This window comes from Octopus sinensis, linkage group LG18 (genome assembly GCF_006345805.1).
Source record: "Octopus sinensis linkage group LG18, ASM634580v1, whole genome shotgun sequence".
NCBI lineage: Eukaryota > Metazoa > Mollusca > Cephalopoda > Octopoda > Octopodidae > Octopus > Octopus sinensis.
In genome coordinates, this window is record NC_043014.1 from 54979978 (window position 1) to 55005552 (window position 25575).

A 25575-nucleotide genomic window follows, 5' to 3' on the forward strand; every position below is an offset into this window, starting at 1 on the left:
TAATTTATATGTGTATGCATAAGCACACGTGTGTGTGTGTGTGTAGAGGATTGACTGGCCTAACGAAAGTTGCACTCAACATATTGAGTAGGAGTAGCACCTATTTTTCAATGTTTGACTCAGTTCCGTAATGGCTTTATGGGTGCGTCCTATACACACTCACCCTCATTGTAGGAGGCAGACAGCGCTTGGCAGGGCCTCCCACACTGTAAATAGTGGGAAGAAGGAAGGAAGTCTTAGAGGGCATCTTCGCAACAAGAGGCAGGTGAAGCTGTTAAAATAAATGAAAGACGAAGTGTACCATTCGCAAATGTTACATGGTCGCTCCAACTTTTAGAAATAGCAGCCAAACTGCTCTCGAATCACACACAGTGGTTAGTGGGATCTTTTGACCGGCAGATTTTTAAAATAATTTCCACGTAGCTAAACACTTTTAAACTTCGTTTACTGGTAGAATGTGTTTATAAAACATCTTTTTCTCTTGGCTTTCTTGAGAAAATTCTGTAGTTTGTAAGCTATTTGTTGCTAAATTTCTTGCATTTCGGCAATTTCAACCAAAGATCCGGGGTTAGTGTCTTACGAAAAGTGAAAGGTCACAGTCGTAGATGTACTTTAGATAAATATTTCAGAAAATATTTTTTACCTAAGGCGGGATGGTCATAATTGGAATAATTTTTTATAATAGAAATGCTCGATCAGGTTTGTCTTAGGGTTAAACAACAACTGTGAATAAATACAAGATTACTTAAGGATGTTGTAGTCGAATTAAATTATATTTAGTGAATATAATTGCTGTAGGTAAAGGCGACCTCGGCGGGCAAGTGACATCGCTAAAAATATCAGGAGAAAATATAAGGATTAAATTGAAGTTCACACGATGCAGCCTGGTTTTCAAAATGTTTAAAAAGGTCTAAAAGTACCATCGCAAAGTGTTTGATTTTATGTTTAAACGATTTTGCCACCCACTTATATCTTGCTACAAAGATATTGATAAGAAATATGTTCTAACATCGGAATAATGCCACATGGTCGATCAATACTCAGCTGGTAAATTATTTCAGAGACACCGGGAAATAAAAAAAAGCAGACAGCGATCTGAACCCAGAACATGAACAGCCAATAATAATAATAAATACATTCTGTCCAACGCACAAGCAATTTTGTAAATCCACGCCCGGTTGGTAATGACTAAGAATTCTAAAATTAATCGAGCGACATGGACTTATTCTTTTTACGTTTATGGTGATGTAAGCGGCTCAAGGTGAAAACGATAATGAAAAGCGCGCGGATTTGTGCGTGACTGGTTTGATGACGACTTCCGGGATTCTGCACAATTCTCCGTCTTCTGCATCAGCTGAGCATCAAAATATTGCGCCATAGATATTAACATATATATAAAATTTATTATATATATATATATATATAAATTTATATTATATATATATAAATTTATATAATATATATATAATATATATAAAATTTATTATATATATATTTATATAATATATATATATATATATTTATATAAATTTATATAATATATATATATATATATTATATAATATATATATATAATTTATATAATATATATAATATATATTATATATATATTTATATAATATATATATATATTTATATAAATTTATATAATATATATGTATATAATTTATATAATATATAATATATATATTATATATATATATAAATTTATATAATATATATATATATAAATTTATGATATATACACATATAAATATATATGTAAATTTATATAATATACATAAATTTACATAATATATATATATACATATACAAACACACAAAATTATACATAAATTATACATTTGCGTGTGTTATATTGCACAATGAATATCCTTGATTCTGAAATACTTGCCAAAAATTGTAGAATTATGTGAGTGTTATAATGATATTGCACAACCAATGATTTCATTGGAAGGTACAAAAGATTAGACATAAACACACACACACACAAAAGAAGGTTTTGTCCTCATGAAAAGATGTACGCAGAAACGTTGCACTTAGATGCAGCTAAATTCTCCAACTTTTCTTCCTCACGTATTGCACAATCAAAACATCAATGGTGTAATATAACAAACATATGTGTTTATGTGTATGTGGGGGGGAGGTTGTATCTGTTGGGTGTTGACTGTCAAAAAAGACAAAAAGAGGACTCGATACCACAACAGAGAATAATGTTTCATTTTAGTTGAGTCACTCTCTTGTTATTCTGCAGTTTACCTGTGAAAATCATCATCATCATCATCGTTTAACGTCCGTTTTCCATGCTAGCATGGGTTGGATAGTTCGACCGGGGTCTGGGAAGCCAGAAGGCTGCACCAGGCTCCAGTCTGATCTGGAAGTGTGTCTACAGCTGGATGCCCTTCCTAACGCCAACCACTCCGTGAGTGTAGTGGGTCCTTTATACATGCCACAGGCACAGGTGCCAGGGGAGGCTGGCAAGGGTCATGATCAGTTGGGGCTTTTTACGTGCCACCGGCCAAGAATAAAAGAAACAACAACAGTTAATGGAGATATGTTTTAAGAAGTCTGGAAACTCTAAGTTCGTTTTCACCAAATGGTGTATCGAACAGAATTCAGTTATACACCAGAGGAGAGTGTAACGTTTGTGGTGTACTTCAGAAAGTATGAAGAATCGCAAAAGACTGACTCAACCCAAATAAAATGTATACGGACATGACTGTGTGGTAAAGAATGTTCACTTTCTGACAACTGGTTTCAGGTTCAATTCCTTTGTGTGGTACCTCGGTGGGCAAGTTGCCTTCTGACTATAGCCCCAGGACATCTAAAGCCTTGTGAGTTGACAGAAACTGAAAGAAACTCATGAAATATGTGTGTGTATGTCATCATCATCACCCTTAAACGTCTGTTTCCATGCAGGCATGGGTTGGATGGGTGACAGGTTCCAGTTGTCTGCTTTGGCAGAGCTCCTGCAGCTGCATGCTCTTTCTAGTGCCAACAACTTTGGCAGAGTGTATTTGGTGCTTATTACGTGGCACCAGCACATTCTGTGTGTGTGTTAAGGCATCAATACCAATGTGGGTTCTTAGGACTATTGTTGAATCCTTTACTTGGGTGTAAAATTTGTTAAATGGAAACAATGAATGCATACATACATACCTCCATCCATCCCTTCACTTATACATACACACACATGTATATATTAATTTTATGTGTGTATAAACAGGAGAGCTGCACCAGGAGCCAAAGCAGACAAAAGTGGAGTCTGGTACAGCACTCCTGCTTGCCAGATCCTATCAAACTGTCCGACCCATGCCTGCATGGAAAGTGGACCAAAATCTTGACACTGGATTTGGAAGATATAAAAAGACCATCATACACATACTTATGTATGTATATATATATATACATATGCGCTTGGCTTAGATTTTCCTTTGGGGCTGGTCAGGTCGGAGCAATCTCAAGATTAATCAGCCGAAATTGCGAGGATGATCCGGTTCTTGACTGAAGATTGAAGGCTTCGAATGTCCCGTCTGTGTTTTTTGTATCGTCTTCTAAATGTTTTGTGTTCTTGTCCCAGTTTGTGTTTTTTTACATATACATATATATATATATGTATATATATGCATGTATGTTTGTGTGTTCTTGGCTTGACATCAAATAATGTAAATGAATGTAATTTATTTACAATATTCAGTGGAACATGTCTGAATTGGGGGGAAATATTTCCTTACTAGGAAACAGGTAAGAGTTGGAGACAGGAAGGGCATCCAGCCGTAGAAATTTCTGCCTGAACAAACTTTAATTCCCTCCAAGAACAGAGAAGAGAACGTTGAAACAACGATGATGATGGCGACGGAGGAGGGAGAGAGTAGAATGGCGTTAATGACCAAAGTAGGGGAGACAACCCCATCATTAGAATTGAGACGAGACACTTCAGCGGGAAGTAAATCTGTTTCCGATTCGTCTGAAGACAATGTTCGGGTCATAGGAGTTCTTTACCAAAGTGTAGTGTTGACCATTCCTAACAGGCAACGATGGCTCGAGGCAGATAAGAATTGGAATTATTTTTTTTCTTTGGATAAGACGACTGTGTGGTGTAGTTGACAGCTGGATAAGCACAGGACTGAAAATTATATTTTCATTTGTTTTTCCTTGCCTGCCTGGGTTAGAGGAGTGCATTTTTGTACAGCTGGATGCTCTTCCTGTCCTTAACCCGTACCTGTTTTTCAAGTTAGGGATATCTTATTTCGCATATCTTCAAAGGCGCAAATGTAAACATACCAACGTGGGTTTACATTTTCACACCTCAACACCCCCAGCTGAAGGGGTTTTGTCTTGTAAGTGATCTGGTGCTAGTGCCACATAAAAAGCACCCAGTACAATCATAGAAACCATGTCAAAGCAGACAACTGGAGCTTGGTTCGGCTCCAAACCATACCATACCATACCAGCATAGAAAATGGACATTAAATGATGATGATGGTGATAGTGGTGTATGTGACAGGTTTGTCTCAGTTTCCTGCCACTATATCCACCCAAAAAGCTTTGGGGCTAAAACACAGGACACTTTGCCCCTAAGGTGCTGTGCATTAGGATTGAACCAGAAACCACATGGTTGAGAAGTGGTGTTTAAAATTAATATTCTCACTTAGCAATTGTTATTATTTTGTTTTGTTTGTAATATAGCCAGCCTCCCCTGGCACCTGTGCCGGTGGCATGTAAAAAGCACACTCTACACTCATGGAGTGGTTGGCGTTAGGAAGGGCATCCAGCTGTAGAAACACTGCCAGATCAGACTGGAGCCTGGTGAAGCCTCCTGGCTTCCCAGACCCCGGTCGAACCATCCAACCATTGCTAGCACAGAAAACGGATGTTAAACGATGATGATGATGAAGTCGTTTGGGTGCAAAAAATATTCCTTATGTCAGCAGCTCCCTGTAGCATGCTCGGGCAATCTCCCTGTTACTATATACTTTAAAAAAAATGGAAATATATTCACCTTAACGATGTCATTAAAAGTAACAGTGACAGGGTGTAGAGATGAGAGAGAAGGGAGTTCCTCCAGTTGAGCTGTTACTTCTCCTCATTAAGAGGTCACAGTTGCAGTATTGGGGGCAGATGGTAGGAATGTTGCAGCAAAGAACTGCAAGACAGATTCTTCAAGTTGAGACCAGAGGCAAGAGACCTGGGGTTAGACCAAGAATGGTTGGATAATATCCGTAGGGTCAGTCGGTCAAGGTTGGGAACCCAGCTGGGAAGCATAATGATGGTTGCTTGAGATGGGGACTTTAAAAAGGAGGTGACTGAGGACTCCACCCCCACAACTAGTGAGTGGAAAAGATTGCATGGAATTGTTTAAGAGAATTGGAAAAAAAAAAGAAGAAAAAAATACACAGAAGATAGAAAATTTATATTTTAGATCTTAATTGGAAAGCATACATTTACTTCCTAATTATTTCGTTAACGAAGTTCACATTTTATTGACAAAAGCATAATGTATGATGTGATGCTACATTTGGTCAAAAGTTTTATTTCTAGACCCAAGATTCAAAAAATACCAAGAGACCCATGACACGTGAGATGATAAAAAATATGAAAGGTGTAAAAGAAAAAAAAATGACAAAATTTTCAAAGGAACTGAATGTTTCCAACTGGATTCCTTTGAAATGTGAAACAAGAACAGAGTCCAGTGAGTTTACGTAGAAACGAGATATGTTTATGGACAACATTTGAATTGATGGCTTCAGAATCAACAGCTGAATACTCTCCACGACCATTTGTGCCATACTTATATATAATGGTGCAGAGAGCCTCAAACCAGAAATGTTTAGGGAACAACTGAAGACTTCTTGCAGTTTAAGTGGGGACAAAATAAGCTTGGTGGAACTGATCTCTTTCCAAGCTGTATTCACAAGAATGGATGGAATATAGAACTATGAAACAGTCATGAACTTTGCAATAATGCCATCCGTATTCCCATTTATGATATGTGTCCTTGAAATAATATAAATTAACAGGAATTGCGATAAGTTCTTAGTTTAGGAAACTTGAATCAAATGCATGTAACCTCTGCCCTGAGAGTGACAGCTCAAACAAAGAGGGAGATGGGAGGCCCCCGTTTCAAATCATTGTCCTTCATTAGAAACGTTATATCTTGTCAGTTTGATTAAGTGACAAAACATCCATTCAGCTCAAAGCAATATACAAAAGCCAGACCTCAAGGATGAAGAAAATAATGTCCGTCTGTGTCGGCAAAAATTATTTAATGAAGTTTGAAAATTTGGATAAGTTGATTTGCCACGAGAAGATGAGAAGACAGGTGTTTGGAGCCAAACTCTTCATTAGAGAAAGAGAAAACGTTTTTCTTCCTCTTGCTAGGCCCATCATCTTACCACACAAATTCATCAAATCTCCTAAACTTTTCTAAATATTTTGTATAGATTTGTCTTCTAACGACTCGACATTAGCAAAATGTTTCTTTCTTTTTTTTTTTTAATTTCAATTAGTTGAGTTCGTTAAGTTCATGAGGAAGGGCACTCATTTTCCTATGCTTCAGATGTTCTGTGATGATTTGGCTAAACTGCGGATGCTGTAGCAACTGGTAAGCAAGAGGAAGTAAGAACTGGATGGTGGAATTGAAGATGTCGCCCCCGAAACAGAAGAGGTTGATTCCCAGCTCCAATCCTTCACCATAATCGCATTCGTCGTTTGCAAATTGGATCAAAGTCATCAGTTCTTGTAACGGCTCAAAATTCTGGTTTCTGTCTTCTTCAGTTTTGCTGTCAAGAATCTTCTGGAACATTTTCTTCAAAGCGGCTGGAAGAAAAAAAAGGAAACAAACGTCTATAAGTTGAAGGATTTGGCAGGATCAAAATAAAGATACATTTTTAAGGCGTTCCTGTACAGGAGTCAAACATCAACAACTTCTACACAATCATACTTTTTATTCGAGAGTCACTACAGTTTTATTCGAGAGTCACTACAGTTTTATTCGAGAGTCACTACAGTTTTATTCGAGAGTCACTACAGTTTTATTCGAGAGTCACTACAGTTTTATTCGAGAGTCACTACAGTTTTATTCGAGTCACTACAGTTTTATTCGAGAGTCACTACAGTTTTATTCAAGAGTCACTACAGTTTTATTCGAGAGTCACTACAGTTTTACTCGAGAGTCACTACAGTTCCTTTGGAGTCAGAGGAGGATTCTGGAGATACATTCCAAACCAAATGAGTGTCTACTTGTTGTGTGGCTGCCGTGTATTGGGGGAGGGGGAGTTTAGACAGAGAGAGTGAGTGAGAGAGAGAGTCAGTCTTCATACTACGAAATCATTTAAGGTTGTGGAGATTCAGCTAAACGAGTTGCATAAGGAATAGCGTGTGTCATCACTGGGACCACATTATTATATCCAGAGAGAAAAAGAAAATTACAAAACGGAAACTGTGAAGAAGATGAGGTAGAAACATCAATGTTCTTTGTCAAGTTCAGGTCGTAGAGAAGATGTAATTTTAAGGTGCAATGTATCAACTTTGGTTTTGTTTGTTAGACTAGAGGAGGCAGTTCACACGAAATCTCATCCTCATCATCATCATTTAACATCTGCTTTCCATGCTGGCATGCGTTGGATGGATTGACTGAGGGCTGGCAAGCCAGGAAGCTGCACCAGGCTCCAATCTAATTTGGCAGTGTTTCTACAGCCGGATGCCCTTCCTAACCCCAACCACTCCGAGAATGAAGTGGGTGCCTTTTATGTGCCACTGGCACAAGGGCCAGTCAGGCAGTATTGGCATCAGGCATGCTTGAATGGTGCTTTTTACGTGCCGCCGGCACGGGAGCCAGTCAGGCGGCACTGGCAAATCTATAAGGAATAAATGAGTTCAATATGAAAGCCGCCTCCAATGACACAGAAATAGTTAAAAAGAAAGAACAAAAGAGAAGTTTCTACCTGGAGTTTCTGGGATTGGACGGTAACCAACTTCGTTCTTGTCTAACTTGACCACAATTCCAGCCCCATGGAAAGCTTTGCAGACCGTCTTCTTGTCTCGTTCCTTCATGGATTTGGTTTTCAACTCCAGATTGAAGTTGAGCTTTTTGGCCCATTCAGTCAAATCTGATTGGAGTTGAAGGGCAGCAGGTTGCTTTGGTTTGAAGAGTTTCTTGGATTTAATGTTTTCACCTAAATAGAAACTGGAATCGGAAGAAAAATACCAAAATGGAATTATTTGTCTTCAGCAAAAAATTTCATTAGAAATACAAATCACATCAACACATGCATGAAAAAATATATATACAAACAAACACATGACCTCGTGTGTACCGTTGGCGATTTTTTTTTCTCTGGATCTTTCCTTCTCTTATGTTTCCGACAAAGAGCTCCGCACGAAACGTTAAACCCTCCTTTTTTCTTAAGCGTCCAATAATACTATATTTGTTCCACGTCCTCGTGTTGTTGTGTTTTTTTGTGCTTTCTTGTTTGGATTAACTTTATATATATATATACATACATACACATGTATACACACACATAAATGTATACATACATACACACACGTGAACACACACATAATCTTCTCATCCACTCCTATATAATCTTTTACTTGTTGCAGGCATTACACTGCGGCCATGCTGGGGCACTGCTCGGAAGAACTTTTACTTGAATGAATCAACCCCAGGGCATTTTTTTTTCTTTTTAAAGCCTGGTACTTATTCTATTGATCTTTTTTTTGCTGAACTGCTAAGTTACAGGGACATAAACACACCAACACCAGTTGTCAAGCAGTGGTGGGGATAATCCCACACACACGTGGATATATATACATATGGTCTTCTTTCAATTTCCATCAACCAAATCCACTCACAAGGCTTTGGTTAGCCTGAGATTATGGTAGGAGACACTTGCCCATGGTACCACACAGTGGGACTGAACCTGGAACTATGTAGTTGGGAAGCAAGCTTCTTACCTCTTACCACAGCAAGGCACTGGTGCCTGTGCCCCTAGTACACTTTCACCTCTCAACACCTGACAAAAAAGCCATCATCCTTGAGGAAATGTTGGTCTTCTACTAGAAATTCTTGCCCTTTATGTGGACCCTTATACTTCACTAGTCCTTAATTTTATTGATCCCAAAATGGAGAACTTCACAACATAGAGAGCTTGCTTTTAAATAGCACAATAAATTTTGTCCAACACTCTACCAATTCTAGTGACAAGTCTTATGTGCAGTATGTCATAAAGGGGTATCTTAGTTTAATAGTACATGATGATGATGATGATGATGGCATTCAGCTGGAATTTGAGAGGTACAGGGTTCGATCCTCCGCAGAGGCTTGCTGGCCACATATTTCACAGGTGGTGACCCAGCATGGCAGCAGCGTTAGGGCCGAAACATGCAAAAGAGTAAAGACAGAAAAGAGTAATATAAAACTACGACAATGCTGTGTTACCTGAGGGCTGCAAAAAGGTTTTCACCACGTGGAATGATGGCAGGACCTTCTTTGGCAGAATTAGCAGCAACAAAGACTGGTGCCTCTGTCGGGACATCTCTGGAATTCAGAAGAAAAACAAGAAAACCATGAATTCAAAAGGGAGGGTACTTCCCAAAAAGGCAGCGTATTTCCACAGAAACATGGAAAGAAAATGATTAAAATTACAAAGAAAACTTTCTTACCTGAAGTAACCTAAATGGAATTGAGTTGTGTCATTGCCACGAATTACTGTTTGGAACTCTGGAGGGTCCAAGTAATAGCGCCAGTGAATGAGGTAGTTAGGGTAACGACCCTTGCTGTTTTTGCCATTTAATTGCTTGTGTTTACCAGCCAAAATATCAAAAGGTCCAACTAATTGGAACCCAAGAACATCACTGAAGCAATCTGGGCAGAGAAAAATTCCTTAAAATTAAAATCAATTGAACAAAAGATACACAATGATAGCAAGACATGGGTGATGAACGTAGGGGCCATGTGAAGGATGGAAAATGGTGGTGCCATGGGGAAAATGCACCCTGGACACTCTGTAAAGTGGTTGGTCATAGGAAGGGTATTCTAGCCATAGACGCAAAGCCAAAATGGAGACATATAAGGAAGGCAATGTGGCACATCTAGGACAGCAGTAACTTCAAATAGGAAGTGGTTTGAGATCTTTTCCAACCCATGCCAGCATGGTAAGGAGGCATCTGCCCACATTGAGACTGAACCCAGAGCCATGAAGTTGGGAAGCAAACTTCTTGACCACACAGCCAAGTTTGTGTGGTCAAGTATCTTTTTCTTTTTTATTCTATAAAAAGACATATTGCATAATGTAACCCTAGGTACATTATGACAACTGGAAAAAGGATGGGATGATCATAGTTTGAATCTTTTTGATCAAAGGTTTGACTCTGGGTCAATGGTGACCCAGGGTTAAACAACAACAACACCAGCCCATTTGTCTGTGAAGCCAACAAGGAACATTCTACAGTCATGTGACCTGCTTGAAACAACAGCCGAATCTACCTCAAATAATGCCTTTTAGTTTTTTTAAGAAAAAAAGACACTTTGCATAACAATCCTGGATAGATTCAAGGTGGAGAAAAAAAGAAACAGGATGGTCATGGCTGGACCCTCAAAAGTTTGTCTCGTTGACCTGTGGTTCAACACAACAACAACACAAAGAATAAATAACAAAAACAACAACAACAGATCTTACTGGTGGGATTTTCTGGATGAGTTGCTTCACAGAACTTCCAGAGTTCGTAAAAATCGTCCGGCATATCAAACAAGAATTTCTCACGAATGTTGTCCTTGATGTCTTCAGGGGAAGGTGGAGGCGTTAAAGTCAACTCTTCTTCACATTTATCTGAAAAGGATTAAAAAAAAAAAAGTAATTGTATAGGCGCAGGAGCGGCTGTGTGGTAAGTAGCTTGCTAACTAACCACATGATTCCAGGCTCAGTCCCACTGTGTGGCATCTTGGGCAAGTGTCTTCTGCTATAGCCCCAGGCCAACCAATGCCTTGTGAGTGGATTTGGTAGACGGAAACTGAAAGAAGCCTGTCGTATATATGTATATATATATATATATATATATATATATATATAAAAGTGTGTGTGTATATGTTTGTGTGCCTGTGTTTGTCCCCCTAGCATTGCTTGACAACCGATGCTGGTGTGTTTACGTCCCCATTACTTAGTGGTTCGGCAAAAGAGACCGATAGAATAAGTACTGGCCTTACAAAGAATAAGTCCCAGGGTTGAGTTGCTCAACTAAAGGCGGTGCTCCAGCATGGCCACAGTCAAATGACTGAAACAAGTAAAAGAGTAAAAGAGAGAGAGAGAGTCAAATTAATGTGACAGTCTCATGAAGTTGACAGTATACAACCACTTTATCGTACCACAACTGCTTACATCTCTCTCAGATATTTAGAAATGTGTTATTTCTATTTTTGTAATCAGTGAATGTATTTCACTAGAATTCTTATATGTTTGCAAAGGCTAGACAGGCATCTCCAACCAGCAGGCCAGGTTACTCCAGACTGAGGATGAGCAATGACTCAGAAACTAGTCTCTGGTTGCTGGCTTAGCTGGATGGGTGGTGCTTGTCTCCCCTTTGCAAGTATAAGGACACAAGAAATGTGTTAAGGCCGACAGAAAGTGTTGATGCCTCCTAGGGCTAAATAGCAGTGGTGTGATTCCCTTCATGGAACTGTTACATTAAATTGACAGTATACAACTACTTTATCCTACCACTACAGCATAAATCTCTCTCAGATATTTAGAAATGTATTTTTTCTATTAAGAAAAAAGTTTTGTAAAATGAAATGTGATTTTTAAAAAAGAAACCCTTTTGATATGCACCGTTCCTTGTTTGCAGGGACCAGATGGGGTTTGCCGAAGCAGATCCCCTGCAACCAAATGCCCTTCCTGTCGGCAACACTCACCTGTTTCAAAGGAGAGTAACATTTATCCATGGCCAGACACAGAAGAAATGAAAAACACTGCTTGTATGACAGTGTCACTCATTTACAGCTATTGTGTGATGTTGAGATCAGGAAACACAATCACCCCCCCACACACACACGGTGAGATTACTTGCTTAAGTTGCCGTGCGATTGGACTAAACCTGAAGTCTTTTTTAAAATAATGTCTATCTAAGGGATTGACAGATGTCATCATCATCATCATCGTTTAACGTCTGCTTTCCATGCTAGCATGGGTTGGACGATTTTGACTGAGGGCTGGCGAACCACATAGCTGCACCAGGCTCCAATCTTGATCTGGCAGATTTTCTACAGCTGGATGCCCTTAGAAACACAATTTGGCAGAGGACCAGCAATTTCAAGAAAAGGAGTCGGTTCCATCGACACCCACCGATCAACTGGTCCTTTTGGCCCAGTGTGTTCATGATTTTGTCTGCTCCCTGTCTTTATACAAGATATTAGGGAAATATGATGCTTACCTTGGCTTTCTTCATTTACGGGTTTGCTGGATTCTCCTGATGTTCCAGGGACGCTCTCATCCTGCTGCTTTGCATCATCACTTGTCTTTCCACTCTCCCTTGATACGTCATCGTCATCATCATCATCAGATATGGACCCTGTTTTATGTGGATCTAATTTGGGCTTTTTAGAGGAAGGCTCTGTATTATCCTTTGCAATAGAAGAAAGTTTGCATTTAGATATATATATATATATATATATATATATATATATAGGTATATAGGTAGAATTCACACAAAAAAACACAAAAGACGAAGACAGGTGGTGTAGACAACAAACAGATGTATTAGTTTAACGCTCAGGAATAGAAAAAAGTCTTTAACGTTTCGAGCCTATGCTCTTCAACAGAAAGGAACACAGAAAGAAACAAGGAGAGAAAATAAAGAATGTGTTGTGGCTAGCGATATATATATATATACACATACATATATACAACTGGTACCCTATCAGTTACGAAGAGAAGGGTCCCAGTTGATCCAATCAACCGAACTGCCTGCTTATGATATCAATGTGCAAAACGAGGAAGACAAGATTTGGTAAATTTACTTCTTCAATTCTCCAGAATTATATTTGAAAAAAGACTCATATGCATTAATATCCATCCATAGACATTTGAAAGATGAGGAATTTTTTTTTTTAATATCTAGGTCAAATGAATGAGGCTCATGGAAAAACGGCATACCGAAACTCGACTAATTATCAAAATAGATTATCAAAATAGACGTTAGTATGACAAAAATTGACTCGGAATGCAACAAGGAAAATAATATTGATTGTTAAACAACCAGAATTATTCAGATATTTTTATTATTAGCAATCTCAATTACGATCGGGTCAAAGTCGAAGAAAAAGTTATTGAAAGAGAAAAGGTACCTGTCACCTTTGCTTCAAAGTCTTTCAATTCCAACAACAATGCTGACCAATTTTTATTCCTGAGGATGATGCAATACTTGCAAGGTAATGGTTTCAAATAGGTAGGGAGACAGTTACGAGGAATCAGAGACTAATAATTTTGTTCGCCGCACCAATAATAATAAACTTTTTGCAAAGTGCTCTGGTGCACTACAACCCGTCAGAAAAAGGTTAAAAAAATGCGTGGGGAGGGGGATAGAAAACAGCAATATGTGAAAAAGAGGGTAATGATTAACCAAACATGCATTCATAATACCGATAAAACCCACAAAGAGAGAAGAGAGAACAGCAAAAATCATAAAGAGGAACATATTTGGAGTAGATTGGGGAATATCAGGAAACCCGGAATTCTTGAGAGATGCAGTGTCCTAACAGAGGGAACCAACGTTGGTAGTTAATTTCTATAGATGGATTGTGTTTATGTAGGATAACATGAATGATCTTCCTATGTGCCACAAATCCACCAAGAAAGAAATTTTGGCGAAGACATATTTTAGCGGACAGTGAAATACTTTTAGTTCGCTTGCTAAGATGTCTTGTGTTACACACAACAAAATACCTAAACATGTTTTCATGGAACAAATTTCAGCTTGTTCTTTTTTAACCTGTAAACATTAACCTTTTGTTTTACATTTTCAAATAAAATAACCCAAACAATCATTGGATCCCTTTTAATAAACCCCTTCTTTCTCATATAAGAACACGTTGCGGTTTCTATGGTATCAAAAATAAATAAAAACTTGAAAAGTGATACTGGGAATTTTTCACGCGCCATAAACATATTCTGGCAGGTATTATAATAAAAATGCAACCAATATATCAGCGGCCACATCATCTAATATATCCTTCCTTTGTAAAAGCTACAGTAAGGTAATAAAAGAAGTCTGGCTGTTGTTTCAAGCAGCTCGGGCTGCGTAGGTAGGAAGTATCAGAATTCAGAAAGATAACGGAAAATACGTGTCGTTTCTCTGTTTGGCAAGGAATATTCTAATATCTGTAAAAGAGTTCTGAAGAGAAATTCGTAGGATGAATGGGTAAAAAAAAAGGGGGGGGGAGATTTGGCGGGAAACTCGAGTTGTTTACAATATTAATTACACGTGCTGGGACAATACATGAATATGTCAGGCTGACCTGGTCGTTCTGGCTCTGCTGCTCTTCGCTTTCAGGTTTGTTCGGGTGGCGGTATTCCCGCAAATGGTTCGGGTTCTTCCTGTAGCATTTCTCGCCGTATTTACACATGGGTCGCTTGTCTTGCTTCGCCGTGACGACGGCCGCGGGACTCACAGCTGCCATCTTTTAAGCTAAGAAATCTATCTCCCACAACGGAGAGTTCGTTGCTCTTTCAACGATTTTCACCCAAAATGGAAAGGTTTTGGGCGAAACCCCTCTTCATTGCTTTCTTCTTTTATAATTCCATCCTCACCTGAGAAGCTTCGGGACTCGCTCACACCTCTCCACTACTCCCAAGTTGACAGGTAAGAGAGGTCGTCCTTAGTCGTTAAAGCAATTCTTGGACACTTTGGAAAGGAAAGTCTGGCATTCTTTCGATATGCGTCCCATTCACCTCACGTGTATTTGTTTACATTTGAAGAAGAAGAAGATCATCACTTTCTGTAAAATTTTAATTTTTTTCATATATGTGGGTTTAGGGGTGGGGGGAGGGTATCTTTTTTTCTTCAGAAATCTAAATAAACCCACGTGGGTTTATAAGTGACAGCTATGTTACTAGTAACGAATGATCGCCAAAAGTCTTTCCCTTCTCATGTCATTTTGTACCCTTCTCATTTTCTACTTTTAAACCTGCAGATATCTCTCAAGTCGTTTTTGTCTGTCAATACAGGCAACCTTCGCTGAAAAGGTCTAATAGGACTAAAACATGTCCAAAGTTGTCATCATGCTGCCAAGATCAGGCTCATTCTCTACTTAATTACCTGCATACTAATTTCAGTTTATTTTAATTAATTACAATTTCAGGGTTGTCTCCCCTGCCTTTCTCGGCCAGAATTAGGCATTAAACAACTTGTTATTTCACCTCATTATGGGTGTATATCTCATTGCACGAAGTATTTTACCACCGGTCTTGACTATATAATTGATTTTCCTGGAGAGTGTAACAAGATGTAACACACAGAAGTGCAACAAGTGAGGTGTGACAATCCAGTAATGGGGGCCCTAGTTTCAGAAGTTCCAGGTTTTTGACAATTGTGGAATTACCTCTTAGGCATTATTGTTCCCAGGTCTGCTCTGACCCAGAGTAGTAGCACCTATCTGGGTTCTAGCTGTGGGTTAAACAGCATGTAACCACCTGAGCCAAGGTACCTTAAAATCATGGGATGCAGCATTGTGGATGTGAACAATTTCAGCAGATGAACTTATTTAGTCAACAGCCAACATCACTGGATGCTGAGCTGGTGAACGGACAACAAACTACTGTCTTCATCATTGTCATCATCACCATCATCATCGTCCGCTTTCCATGCTGGCATGGGTTGGACGGTGCAACTGGGATCTGGGAAGCCAGAAGGCTGCACCAGGCCCAGTCTGATCTGGCAATGTTTCTACGGCTGGATGCCCTTCCTAACGCCAACCACTCCATGAGTGTAGTGGGTGCTTTTTACGTGCCAGACGAGGCTGGCAAACGGCCACAATCGGATGGTGCTCTTTATGTGCCACCGGCACGGAGGCAAGGCGAGGCTGGCAAATGGTGTTTTGGTTGAATTAATAAAAAAGACAATGAACATAAAAGATGATAGGTCTGTTCTTTCTGTTGGGGCACCAGCTTCAGTTTTGTAGGGAATTAATAAGACTTTCATTATTGTATGTCTGACACGGCTGGAACTTTGGAGATGACATTCTTCCACTGAAGTGGATTGCAGCAGGGCAGTCAGAATAATGTTATAGCCGTCCCCACCTGACCCTTTCAGGCAAAGCAATGTCCTTATATTAGCCTTGGGATCTTTAGACCTATGAGATCCTCACACAACTGGCCATTGGGCCCGTGCTTTAAGACAAGGAGGAAAAGGGAGCTGACAGTACTGCTGATTCTGAGAGAAAGAGAGGAGAGAGAGAGGGAGGATGATTGACCCCAGTACTTGATTGGTACTTTATTTTATCGACCCAGAAAGGATGAAAGGCAAGGTAGACTTAGGTGAGGTTTGAACACAGAGTGCAGAGGGTTGGAGTGAATATTGCAGTCTATTTGACAGGCTAACGACTCCCCCAATTGCCCCCCCCCTTTATTAAGGAAACAAAAATACCAAATATTTGATAGACAATAGTTTAATAAGTATAAATCACATTCATGGTTTACATAGTTTTACTACAAATATTAACAGCATCATCATTATTATTATTATTATTATTATTATTATTATTATTAATTATGTTATTATTACAAAGAATTTTATAGTGAGGGACATATTTTTAACACTTGTTACCAAAAAGAAAAGAAAGTGTTACATAGAATATTAGGTTCGAATTTTGGCACAAGGCCAGCAATTTCCAGCGGGGTGGGGTAAGTCGATTATATCAACCCCAGTTTGCAACTGGTACTTATTTTATCAACCCTGAAAGGATGAAAGGCAAAGTTGACCTCAGTGGAATTAGAACTTAGACTGTAAAGACGTATGAAATGCCACTCAGCGTTCTGCCAGCTGACCATTCCACTCTGGTACATAAGAATAATATCTTTTCTTGACAAAAATGTTTATCGAGAAATGTAATTGATTTGATAAATATAATTTTCATACTGTTAGCCATTTTGTCACATCTTTGAAGAGGTGAAAGGAAAAAACTGAGCCTTTATTATTTTAATAGCTTAGTTAAAGGAGCAAATGTAGCATCTCATCTCTGACCCTTTTCAGGGATTCTGAGACTGGTAGGCAGGAATTCTCCTCAAACTGGACACTTGGCCCCAAAACTTCCAACAAAGTGGACATTGCTAAACACTTCCAAAGTGACCAAGTGATGGTGATTGTTAAACTGGACAACAAATTAAACCCCAACAACCCCAAAACGGGATTAGTGATCCCTTCAGTGGGGATTCTTCACAGTTTCTGTCACCCAGATTTTTATTAATCTGAAGTTTTGGTGAAAGACACTTGTTTCAAGTGCCACACACAAGATTGAACCTGTTGCTATGTAGTTCCAAAGCAAACCTTTTAACCACTGAGCCAAACCCTTGAAATGGGAAGACAAGAGAAATAGGGAGATAGATCTGGGTCTGCTCCCTCTACTCTTCCTGCCAACTCGCTGCCCTTTATTACAGCAAATAGTTTATAAATTTTGGGGTTAAGGGTAGGGAATTGTCATTGATTCTATCAACCCCAGCACTTGATTTGTACTTTAATTTCATTTGGTACCCCTAAGGGATGAAAACGAAATTCTACCCAGTTGATTTGAACCTAGAACGTAAAACCAGAACATGACCAAATATTAGACTTTATCAGTTCGTCCATTGTTCCTGCAATTCTGCCAGTCTTCCTGCGACCTTCATAACATACAAATGCCCAAAGAAAAAAAAAAATTTATAGTTTTTGGTAAAAAAATCCCAACTTTTTTTCCCATGTTTATTATTTTATTGAAAATTTTTCAATATTTGAAACGCAAAAATATGACACGTCATCATTTACAATATAAAATTAACAAGAAAAATACATTTTTTCCTTCATACAAAAAGCTTAATTAAACTCAGTCTGGATTAGTAAATCTTTGATTCTCAGACTACTATTACCAATAATAATAATAATAATAATAGCAATAATATACAAATGACCACACTGTTAACTTTGGCCTCTCAAGACCAATAGATGCCTACTACTACTATATATGTATATATAAATGGGAGCTAAAATACTTAATATGATGAGGCATGGAAAAGAATTTTGACTTAATTTATAATTACACCCGTAATAAAGAGCAAAAACAATCATTAATTGTTAATGACGAAGTTGTGTGAAAGATAAAAAAAAGAAAGGGCAAGGGAGATAAATCGGAAATCCAAATATAAAATGCAGAGAAGAGTTTGAATCAATGAATGGAACCTGAAGTGTTTTGGACACAATTCCATTCAGTTATTGCTGGTATGAAATATATTTGATTAAAGAGAGAGAGAGAGAGAGAGAGAGAGAGAGAGAGTTAAGAAAAAAGTGTGAAAGGGAGAAAGAGAGCTCAGATGGCATTTCATTCCATCTAACACCCGTGGACATATTTTCAAAGTCAGAAAACAGCACAGCTCCCATGACTTCAGGAAGCATTTTTTCACACTAAGAGTTGCTGAAGCATGGAACAAACTGCCGGCATCAGTTGTTAGTTGTCGGAGCACTGCATCCTTCAAAACTTCCATGCTTCATGTGATCTGCCAACACTACACCTAATTTTCTCCCCTCCATACACACACAGAAGCATCTATCTGACTCATACATTGTTCGCTTTCCAGACATTTGTACATTACTGCATATACTCTGACAAGTTGTGGTGCACCTGAGCACTGTATACAATAATTTCATTATTATTATTATTATAAAAAGAAAAACTCACAAAACAGATATTTCTAACAAGGTGAATAGAGAGATTATTATTGTGTTGAATAATTGAGGGATGAGACTTAGTGTAATAATAGTGATTTTAAAAATTCTTTATTGCTATAATAATAATGATTATTATTATTCTTATTATTTCTGATACTGAAATTTGAGGGAGAGATCGTTAGTTGATACAAACGACCCCAGTGCATGGCTGGAATAATAAATAATAATAATAATAATTCTACTATAGGTACAAGGCCTGAAATTTGTGGGGAGGGGGACTAGTTGATTACATCGACCCTAGTATTCAGCTGGTATTTCATCAACCCCAAAAGGATGAAAGCCAAAGATGAGCACAGCAGAATAATAACAATAATAATAATAATAATAATTAGAAGAAGAGGAAGAAACCGTTCTACTATAGGCAGAAGGCTTGAAATTTTACAGGTGTGGGGGGGGTTGTCGATAATGTTAGTCCATGTACTCAACTAGTACATGATTGGTAGTTTATCTTGCCGACCTTGAAAGGATGAAAGGCAAAGTTAACCATGGTGGAGTTTGAACTCAGAACACAAAGAACTGGAAGAGATGCTGCTAGGCATCTTGTCCAATGCATTACTAATGGTTCTGACTGTCCCCCACCTTCATAATAATAATAATAATAATAATAATAATGAAAATAAAACTATAGGCACAAGGCCTGACATTTTGTGGGAGGGAGTTAGTTGATTACATCAACCCCAGTATTCAACTGGTACTTTATGTTATCAACCCTGAAAGGCAAAGTTGAGACCTTGACGGATTTTGAACTCAGAACATAAAGGCAGATGAACTGCCACTAGGTGCGTTCGGCCCCGTGTGCTGTCAATTCTGCCAGTTGTCCTCCTTCATTAATAATTCTTTCTACTCTAAGCAGAAGGCCTGACATTTGTAGGAATCATGTTTGTTGCCAGTTATACCAACCCCTCCACCCCCACTGCTCAGCTGAAACCCTTTTTATCTGTTGTGACAGGACGAAAGGCCAAGATGGTCTCAATAAGAATATCACCCTATCAGTTTGAACTTAAGAAAACATTACGTGTCTGTCATTCCATTTGTAATTAGCAAACAATTGAAGTGATGGAGTAAAGGCTGTTTGCCAACATAAACATGGCAGTCCTGGTTTAGGACGAATGTTGCTGTTATTTAGCCCCAGGAGACATCGTCTCCCACTGGCTATGCGACACGATCTATGTCCTTATATTTTCGAACAAAGGAATCTAGCACTCCTACTCAGCTCAAAACAATATAAGCACACAGATCATGTTGTATAGCCAGCTGGAGACGATGTCTCCTGGTGTTAAATTACAGCAACATTCGTCCTAAACCAGGACTGCCATGTTATGTTGGGCAAACAATCTTTACTCCAAAGTACTGTTGTTGAATATCTCACGTTGCGAGATTTAAAAATAGTAATTTTCTAATTGAAGTGATACTCCACTATTTCTCTAGGGACATTGACAAATTACCTCCAAGGTAGACATAGGCACATTCCAGAAAATAGCAATTTTAGGATCTGTAAACATTGTTAGTGTATTTATTCTTCCATGAAACATTTTTGCTCATCATAAATATATTTGTTCACCTGACACATTCTCATTAACCTTGATCATTCTTTGTTAACCTGATACATTCTCATTAACCTTGATCATTCCTCGTTAAATGATTTCCATTATTAACACCCTCGTTTACTCTGAACACTTCCAGGCATCTTTTCCAAGTTGTCTCTCCAGATTCTTGTTTTGAAAAAGGAAACTCTTGATACATTTTTCAAACCATGACAATAAAAATAATAATTGTTTTTAATTTAGACAAAAAGTCTGAAATTTATAGAAGGGAGTTAGTTGATATCATTGACCCCCATTACATGACTGGCATTTCATTTTATCAAACCCTACTAAAAAGATGAAAGGTAAAGTTTTCCATGGCAGGATTTGAACTCACAATCCACAGAATCATTATTAAATACCACAAAATATTCTATCTGATGTTTAACAACTCTGCCAAGCTAATAATAATAATAATAATATAATAATAATAATAATAATAATAATAATAATCATCATCATCATCGTTTAACGTCCGTTTTCCATGCTTGCACGGGTTGGACGGTTCGACCGGGGTCTGGGAAGCCAGGGGCTGCTCCAGGCTCCAGTCTGATCTGGCAGAGTTTCTACGGCTGGATGCCCTTCCTAACGCCAACCACTCCGCGAGTGTAGTGGGTGCTTTTTATGTGCCACCTTATGCCTTGATAATAATAATAATAACAATAATAATAATTCTTTCTACTCTAGGCACAAGGCCTGAAAGGGGGACTAGTCGATTAAATCAACTCTGTCACTGGTCCTTAATTTATCAACCCCAAAAGGATGAAAGATAAAATCAATTCTGGCAGAATTTGAACTCAGAAAGACAGGTGAAAGGCTGCTGAGCATGGTCATGATTCTGCCAGCTCGTTGCCTTATTAATAATAACAATAATAATAATATGTGCATCTCTGATCATGAGCAGAAGTAGTGGGGGAGCATCATAGCCATGTGTTGAGAGGGATTCTTTGGGGTTTGAATAATTCACCTCTGGAAACATGGGTGTTTCGTTCATCATCCTTAAACAACCCTTATTCAGGGACCTTTTGAGTAGGATGGGTTACCCGACCAGAAGAAAATTCTAACTGGGCCCCACCTGCAAGGTCATGTGCTGTTATCTTGAAATGAGATCACCATGTCGCGCACATATGGTTGTGATGCATATGCCTGGTGTACCCTTATCAGACGGGTAGTCCTGATGGGTATACTGGGTTTCGTATATTTTACCCCAGTGTCACTTTGATGGCATGCACTGCTCTCTCACTCAATAATAATAATAATGATAATAATTTCTTCAGTGTAAGGCAAGAAGATAGAGACAATGCAATTGACCACCTGTGAATTACTAATTTTTTATTGCTCAAGGACACAACATGCTGCCAGCAATTGAACTCATGACCTTCTGATCATAAGCCAAATGCCTTTGCTCTGATGTGATACAAGAGAGCACAACATGTCTATCCAATCCATTGCTGTACATCACCGTGAACAGCAGCAGCAGCCGTCCAAGAATTTGGACCTGGAGATTTCCATTTCCAGCTACTTCGAGGAGCACCTCCCAGTGGTGTCGGGCGTCAACAAAGAGCCCTCGACTACAACAAGACGACCAAATTTTTTTTTTTCTTTTTTCCAAGGTCTGGGGTCTCCCGCCCCTAAGCCCTAGACCATCACCTAATCACCCTGACCCGTCTTGTTGCTTAACAACAACAATAACAACAGCAGCAATGGTGCTTAGCTGAGCAGAAGCATGATTCAACTAAAAAGATCTCTGTAGGTGGGTTTTTCTCTTACAAAACCATCATCCACAAGCTTCCACATCTTTCCATGTTTTGTGTCATCTTCTCTATGAAGTCCAAGGGTGTCGATGTTGTTTTCTTTTTTCAATATCCAGATCTGATAAGACGGTCCCCTTTTGCTTTGTTATTAATCTGTTCTTTATATCCAACTTGTTCTTTCCACTGCTTCTTCATCCAAAAGCTTTGTAAGCACATCTATGCAGAGGAGTCACGAAGAATCTATGCAGAGGAGTCACAAATAATTGATGCAGAGGAGTCACAAATTATCTATGCAGAGGAGTCACGAAGAATCTATGCAGAGGAGTCACAAATAATTGATGCAGAGGAGTCACAAATTATCTATGCAGAGGAGTCACAAATAATCTATGCAGAGGAGTCACAAATCATTGATGCAGAGGAGTCACAAGTAATTGATGCAGAGGAGTCACAATTAATCTATGCAGAAGAGTCACAAATAATCTATGCAGAGGAGTCGCAAGTAATTGATGCAGAGTAGTCACAATTTATCTATGCAGAGGATTCACAAATAATCTATGCAGAGGAGTCACAAATAATTGATGCAGAGGAGTCACAAATTATCTATGCAGAGGAGTTACAAATAATCTATGCAGAGGAGTCACGAAGAATCTATGCAGAGGAGTCACAAATAATCTATGCAGAGGAGTCACAAATAATCTATGCAGAGGAGTCACAAATATTATATGCAGAGGAGTCACAAATAATCTATGCAGAGGAGTCACAAATAATTGATGCAGAGGAGTCACAAATAATTGATGCAGAGGAGTCACAAATAATCTATGCAGAGGAGTCACAATTAATCTATGCAGAGGAGTCACAAATAATCTATGCAGAGGAGTCACAAATAATTGATGCAGAGGAGTGACAAATAATTGATGTTGAGGAGTCACAATTAATCTATGCAGAGGAGTCACAAATAATCTATGCAGAGAAGTCACAATTAATCTATGCAGAGGAGTCACAAATAATCTATGCAGAGGAGTCACAAATAATTGATGCAGAGGAGTCACAATTAATCTATGCAGAGGAGTCACAAATAATCTATGCAGAGAAGTCACAATTAATCTATGCAGAGGAGTCACAAATAATTGATGCAGAGGAGTCACAAATTATCTATGCAGAGGAGTCACAAATGATCTATGCAGAGCAGTCACAATTAATCTATGCAGAGGAGTCACAAATAATTGATGCAGAGGAGTCACAAATAATCTATGCAGAGAAGTCACAATTAATCTATGCAGAGGAGTCACAAATAATCTATGCAGAGGAGTCACAAATAATCTATGCAGAGGAGTCACAAAATATTCTATGCAGAGGAGTCACAAATAATCTATGCAGAGGAGTCACATATAATCTATGCAGAGCAGTCACAAATAATTTGTGCAGAGGACTCGCAAATAATCTATGCAGAAGAATGTCAAATAATCTATGCAGAGGAGTCACAAATAATTTATGCAGAGGAGTCACAAATAATCTATGCAAAGGTGTCACGAATAATATATGCAGAAGAGTCACGAATAATCTATGCAGAGGAGTCACAATTAATCTATGCAGAGGAGTCACAAATAATTGATGCAGAGGAGTCACAAATTATCTATGCAGAGCAGTCACAATTAATCTATGCAGAGGAGTCACAAATAATTGATGCAGAGGAGTCACAAATTATCTATGCAGAGGAGTCACAATTAATCTATGCAGAGGATTCACAAATAATCTATTCAGAGGAGAAACAAATAATCTATGCAGAGGAGTCACAATTAATCTATTCAGAGGAGAAACAAATAATCTATGCAGAGGAGTCACAATTAATCTATGCAGAGGAGTCACCAATAATCTATGCAGAAGAGTCACAAATAATCTATGCAGAGGATTCACAAATAATTTATGCAGAGGAGTCACAAATAATCTATACAGAGGAGTCACGAATAATCTATGTGGAGGAGTCACTAATAATCTATGCAGTGGTGTCACAAATAATCTATGCAGAGGAGTCACAAATAATTTATGCAGAGGAGTCACAAATAATCTATGCAAAGGTGTCACGAATAATATATGCAGAGGAGTCACGAATAATCTATGCAGAGGAGTGAAGAATAATCTATGCAGAGGAATCAAAAATATTCTATGCAGAGGAGTCACAAATAATCTATGCAGAGGTGTCACGAATAATCTATACAGAGGAGTCACGAATAATCTATGCAGTGGAGTCACGAATAATCTATGCAGAGGAGTCACAAATAATTTATGCAGAGGAGTCACGAATAATCTATGCAGAGGAGTCAAGAATAATCTATGCAGAGGTGTCACAAATAATTTATGCAGAGGAGTAACGAATAATCTATGCAGAGGAGTCACAAATAATCTATACAGAGGAGTCACGAATAATCTATGCAGTGGAGTCACGAATAATCTATGCAGAGGAGTCACAAATAATTTATGCAGAGGAGTCAAGAATAATTTATGCAGAGGAGTCACGAATAATCTATACAGAGGAGTCACGAATAATCTATGCAGTGGAGTCACGAATAATTTTTTGCAGAGCAGTCACGAAAAATCTATGCAGAGGAGTCACAAATAATCTATGCAGAGGATTCACAAATAATCTAGGCAGAGGAGTCACAAATAATTGATGCAGAGTAGTCACAATTTATCTATGCAGAGGGGTCACAAATAATTTATGCAGAGGAGTCACAAATAATATCTGCAGAGGAGTCATGAATAATCTATGCAGAGTAGTCACAAATAATCTATGCAGAGGAGTCACAAATAATTGATGCAGAGGAGTCACAAATAATCTTTGCAGAGGAGTCACAAATAATTGATGCAGAGGAGTCACAAATAATCTTTGCAGAGGAGTCAGAAATAAGCTAAGCAGAGGGGTCACAAATAATTTATGCACAGGAGTCACAATTAATCTATGCAGTGGTTTCACAAATAATCTATGCAGAGGAGTCACGAATAATCTATGCAGATGAGTCACACATAATCTATGCAGAGGAGTCACGAATAATCTATGCAGAGGATTCACAAAGAATCTATGCAGAGGAGACACAAATAATCTATGCAGATGAGTCACACATAATCTATGCAGAGGAGTCACGAATAATCTATGCAGAGGATTCACAAAGAATCTATGCAGAGGAGTCACAAATAATCTATGCAGAGGAGTCACAAATAATCTATGCAGATGAGTCACACATAATCTATGCAGAGGAGTCACGAATAAT

The 25575-nt window shown here is 38.5% G+C and overlaps 1 protein-coding gene across 1 annotated transcript; it reads right to left on the minus strand.

Moving 5' to 3' along the window:
• Positions 1-5457: 5457 nt before the first annotated feature.
• LOC115221510 (histone PARylation factor 1) lies at positions 5458-14710 on the minus strand. Its single transcript, XM_029791710.2, has 7 exons — positions 14516-14710; positions 12433-12622; positions 10686-10835; positions 9670-9871; positions 9446-9544; positions 7947-8188; positions 5458-6819 (listed from the first exon to the last, which is right to left on the minus strand). Exons 1-7 carry the CDS (start codon positions 14675-14677, stop codon positions 6506-6508), a joined length of 1359 nt encoding a protein of 452 aa, XP_029647570.2. The 5' UTR covers positions 14678-14710; the 3' UTR covers positions 5458-6505.
• Positions 14711-25575: the final 10865 nt, after the last annotated feature.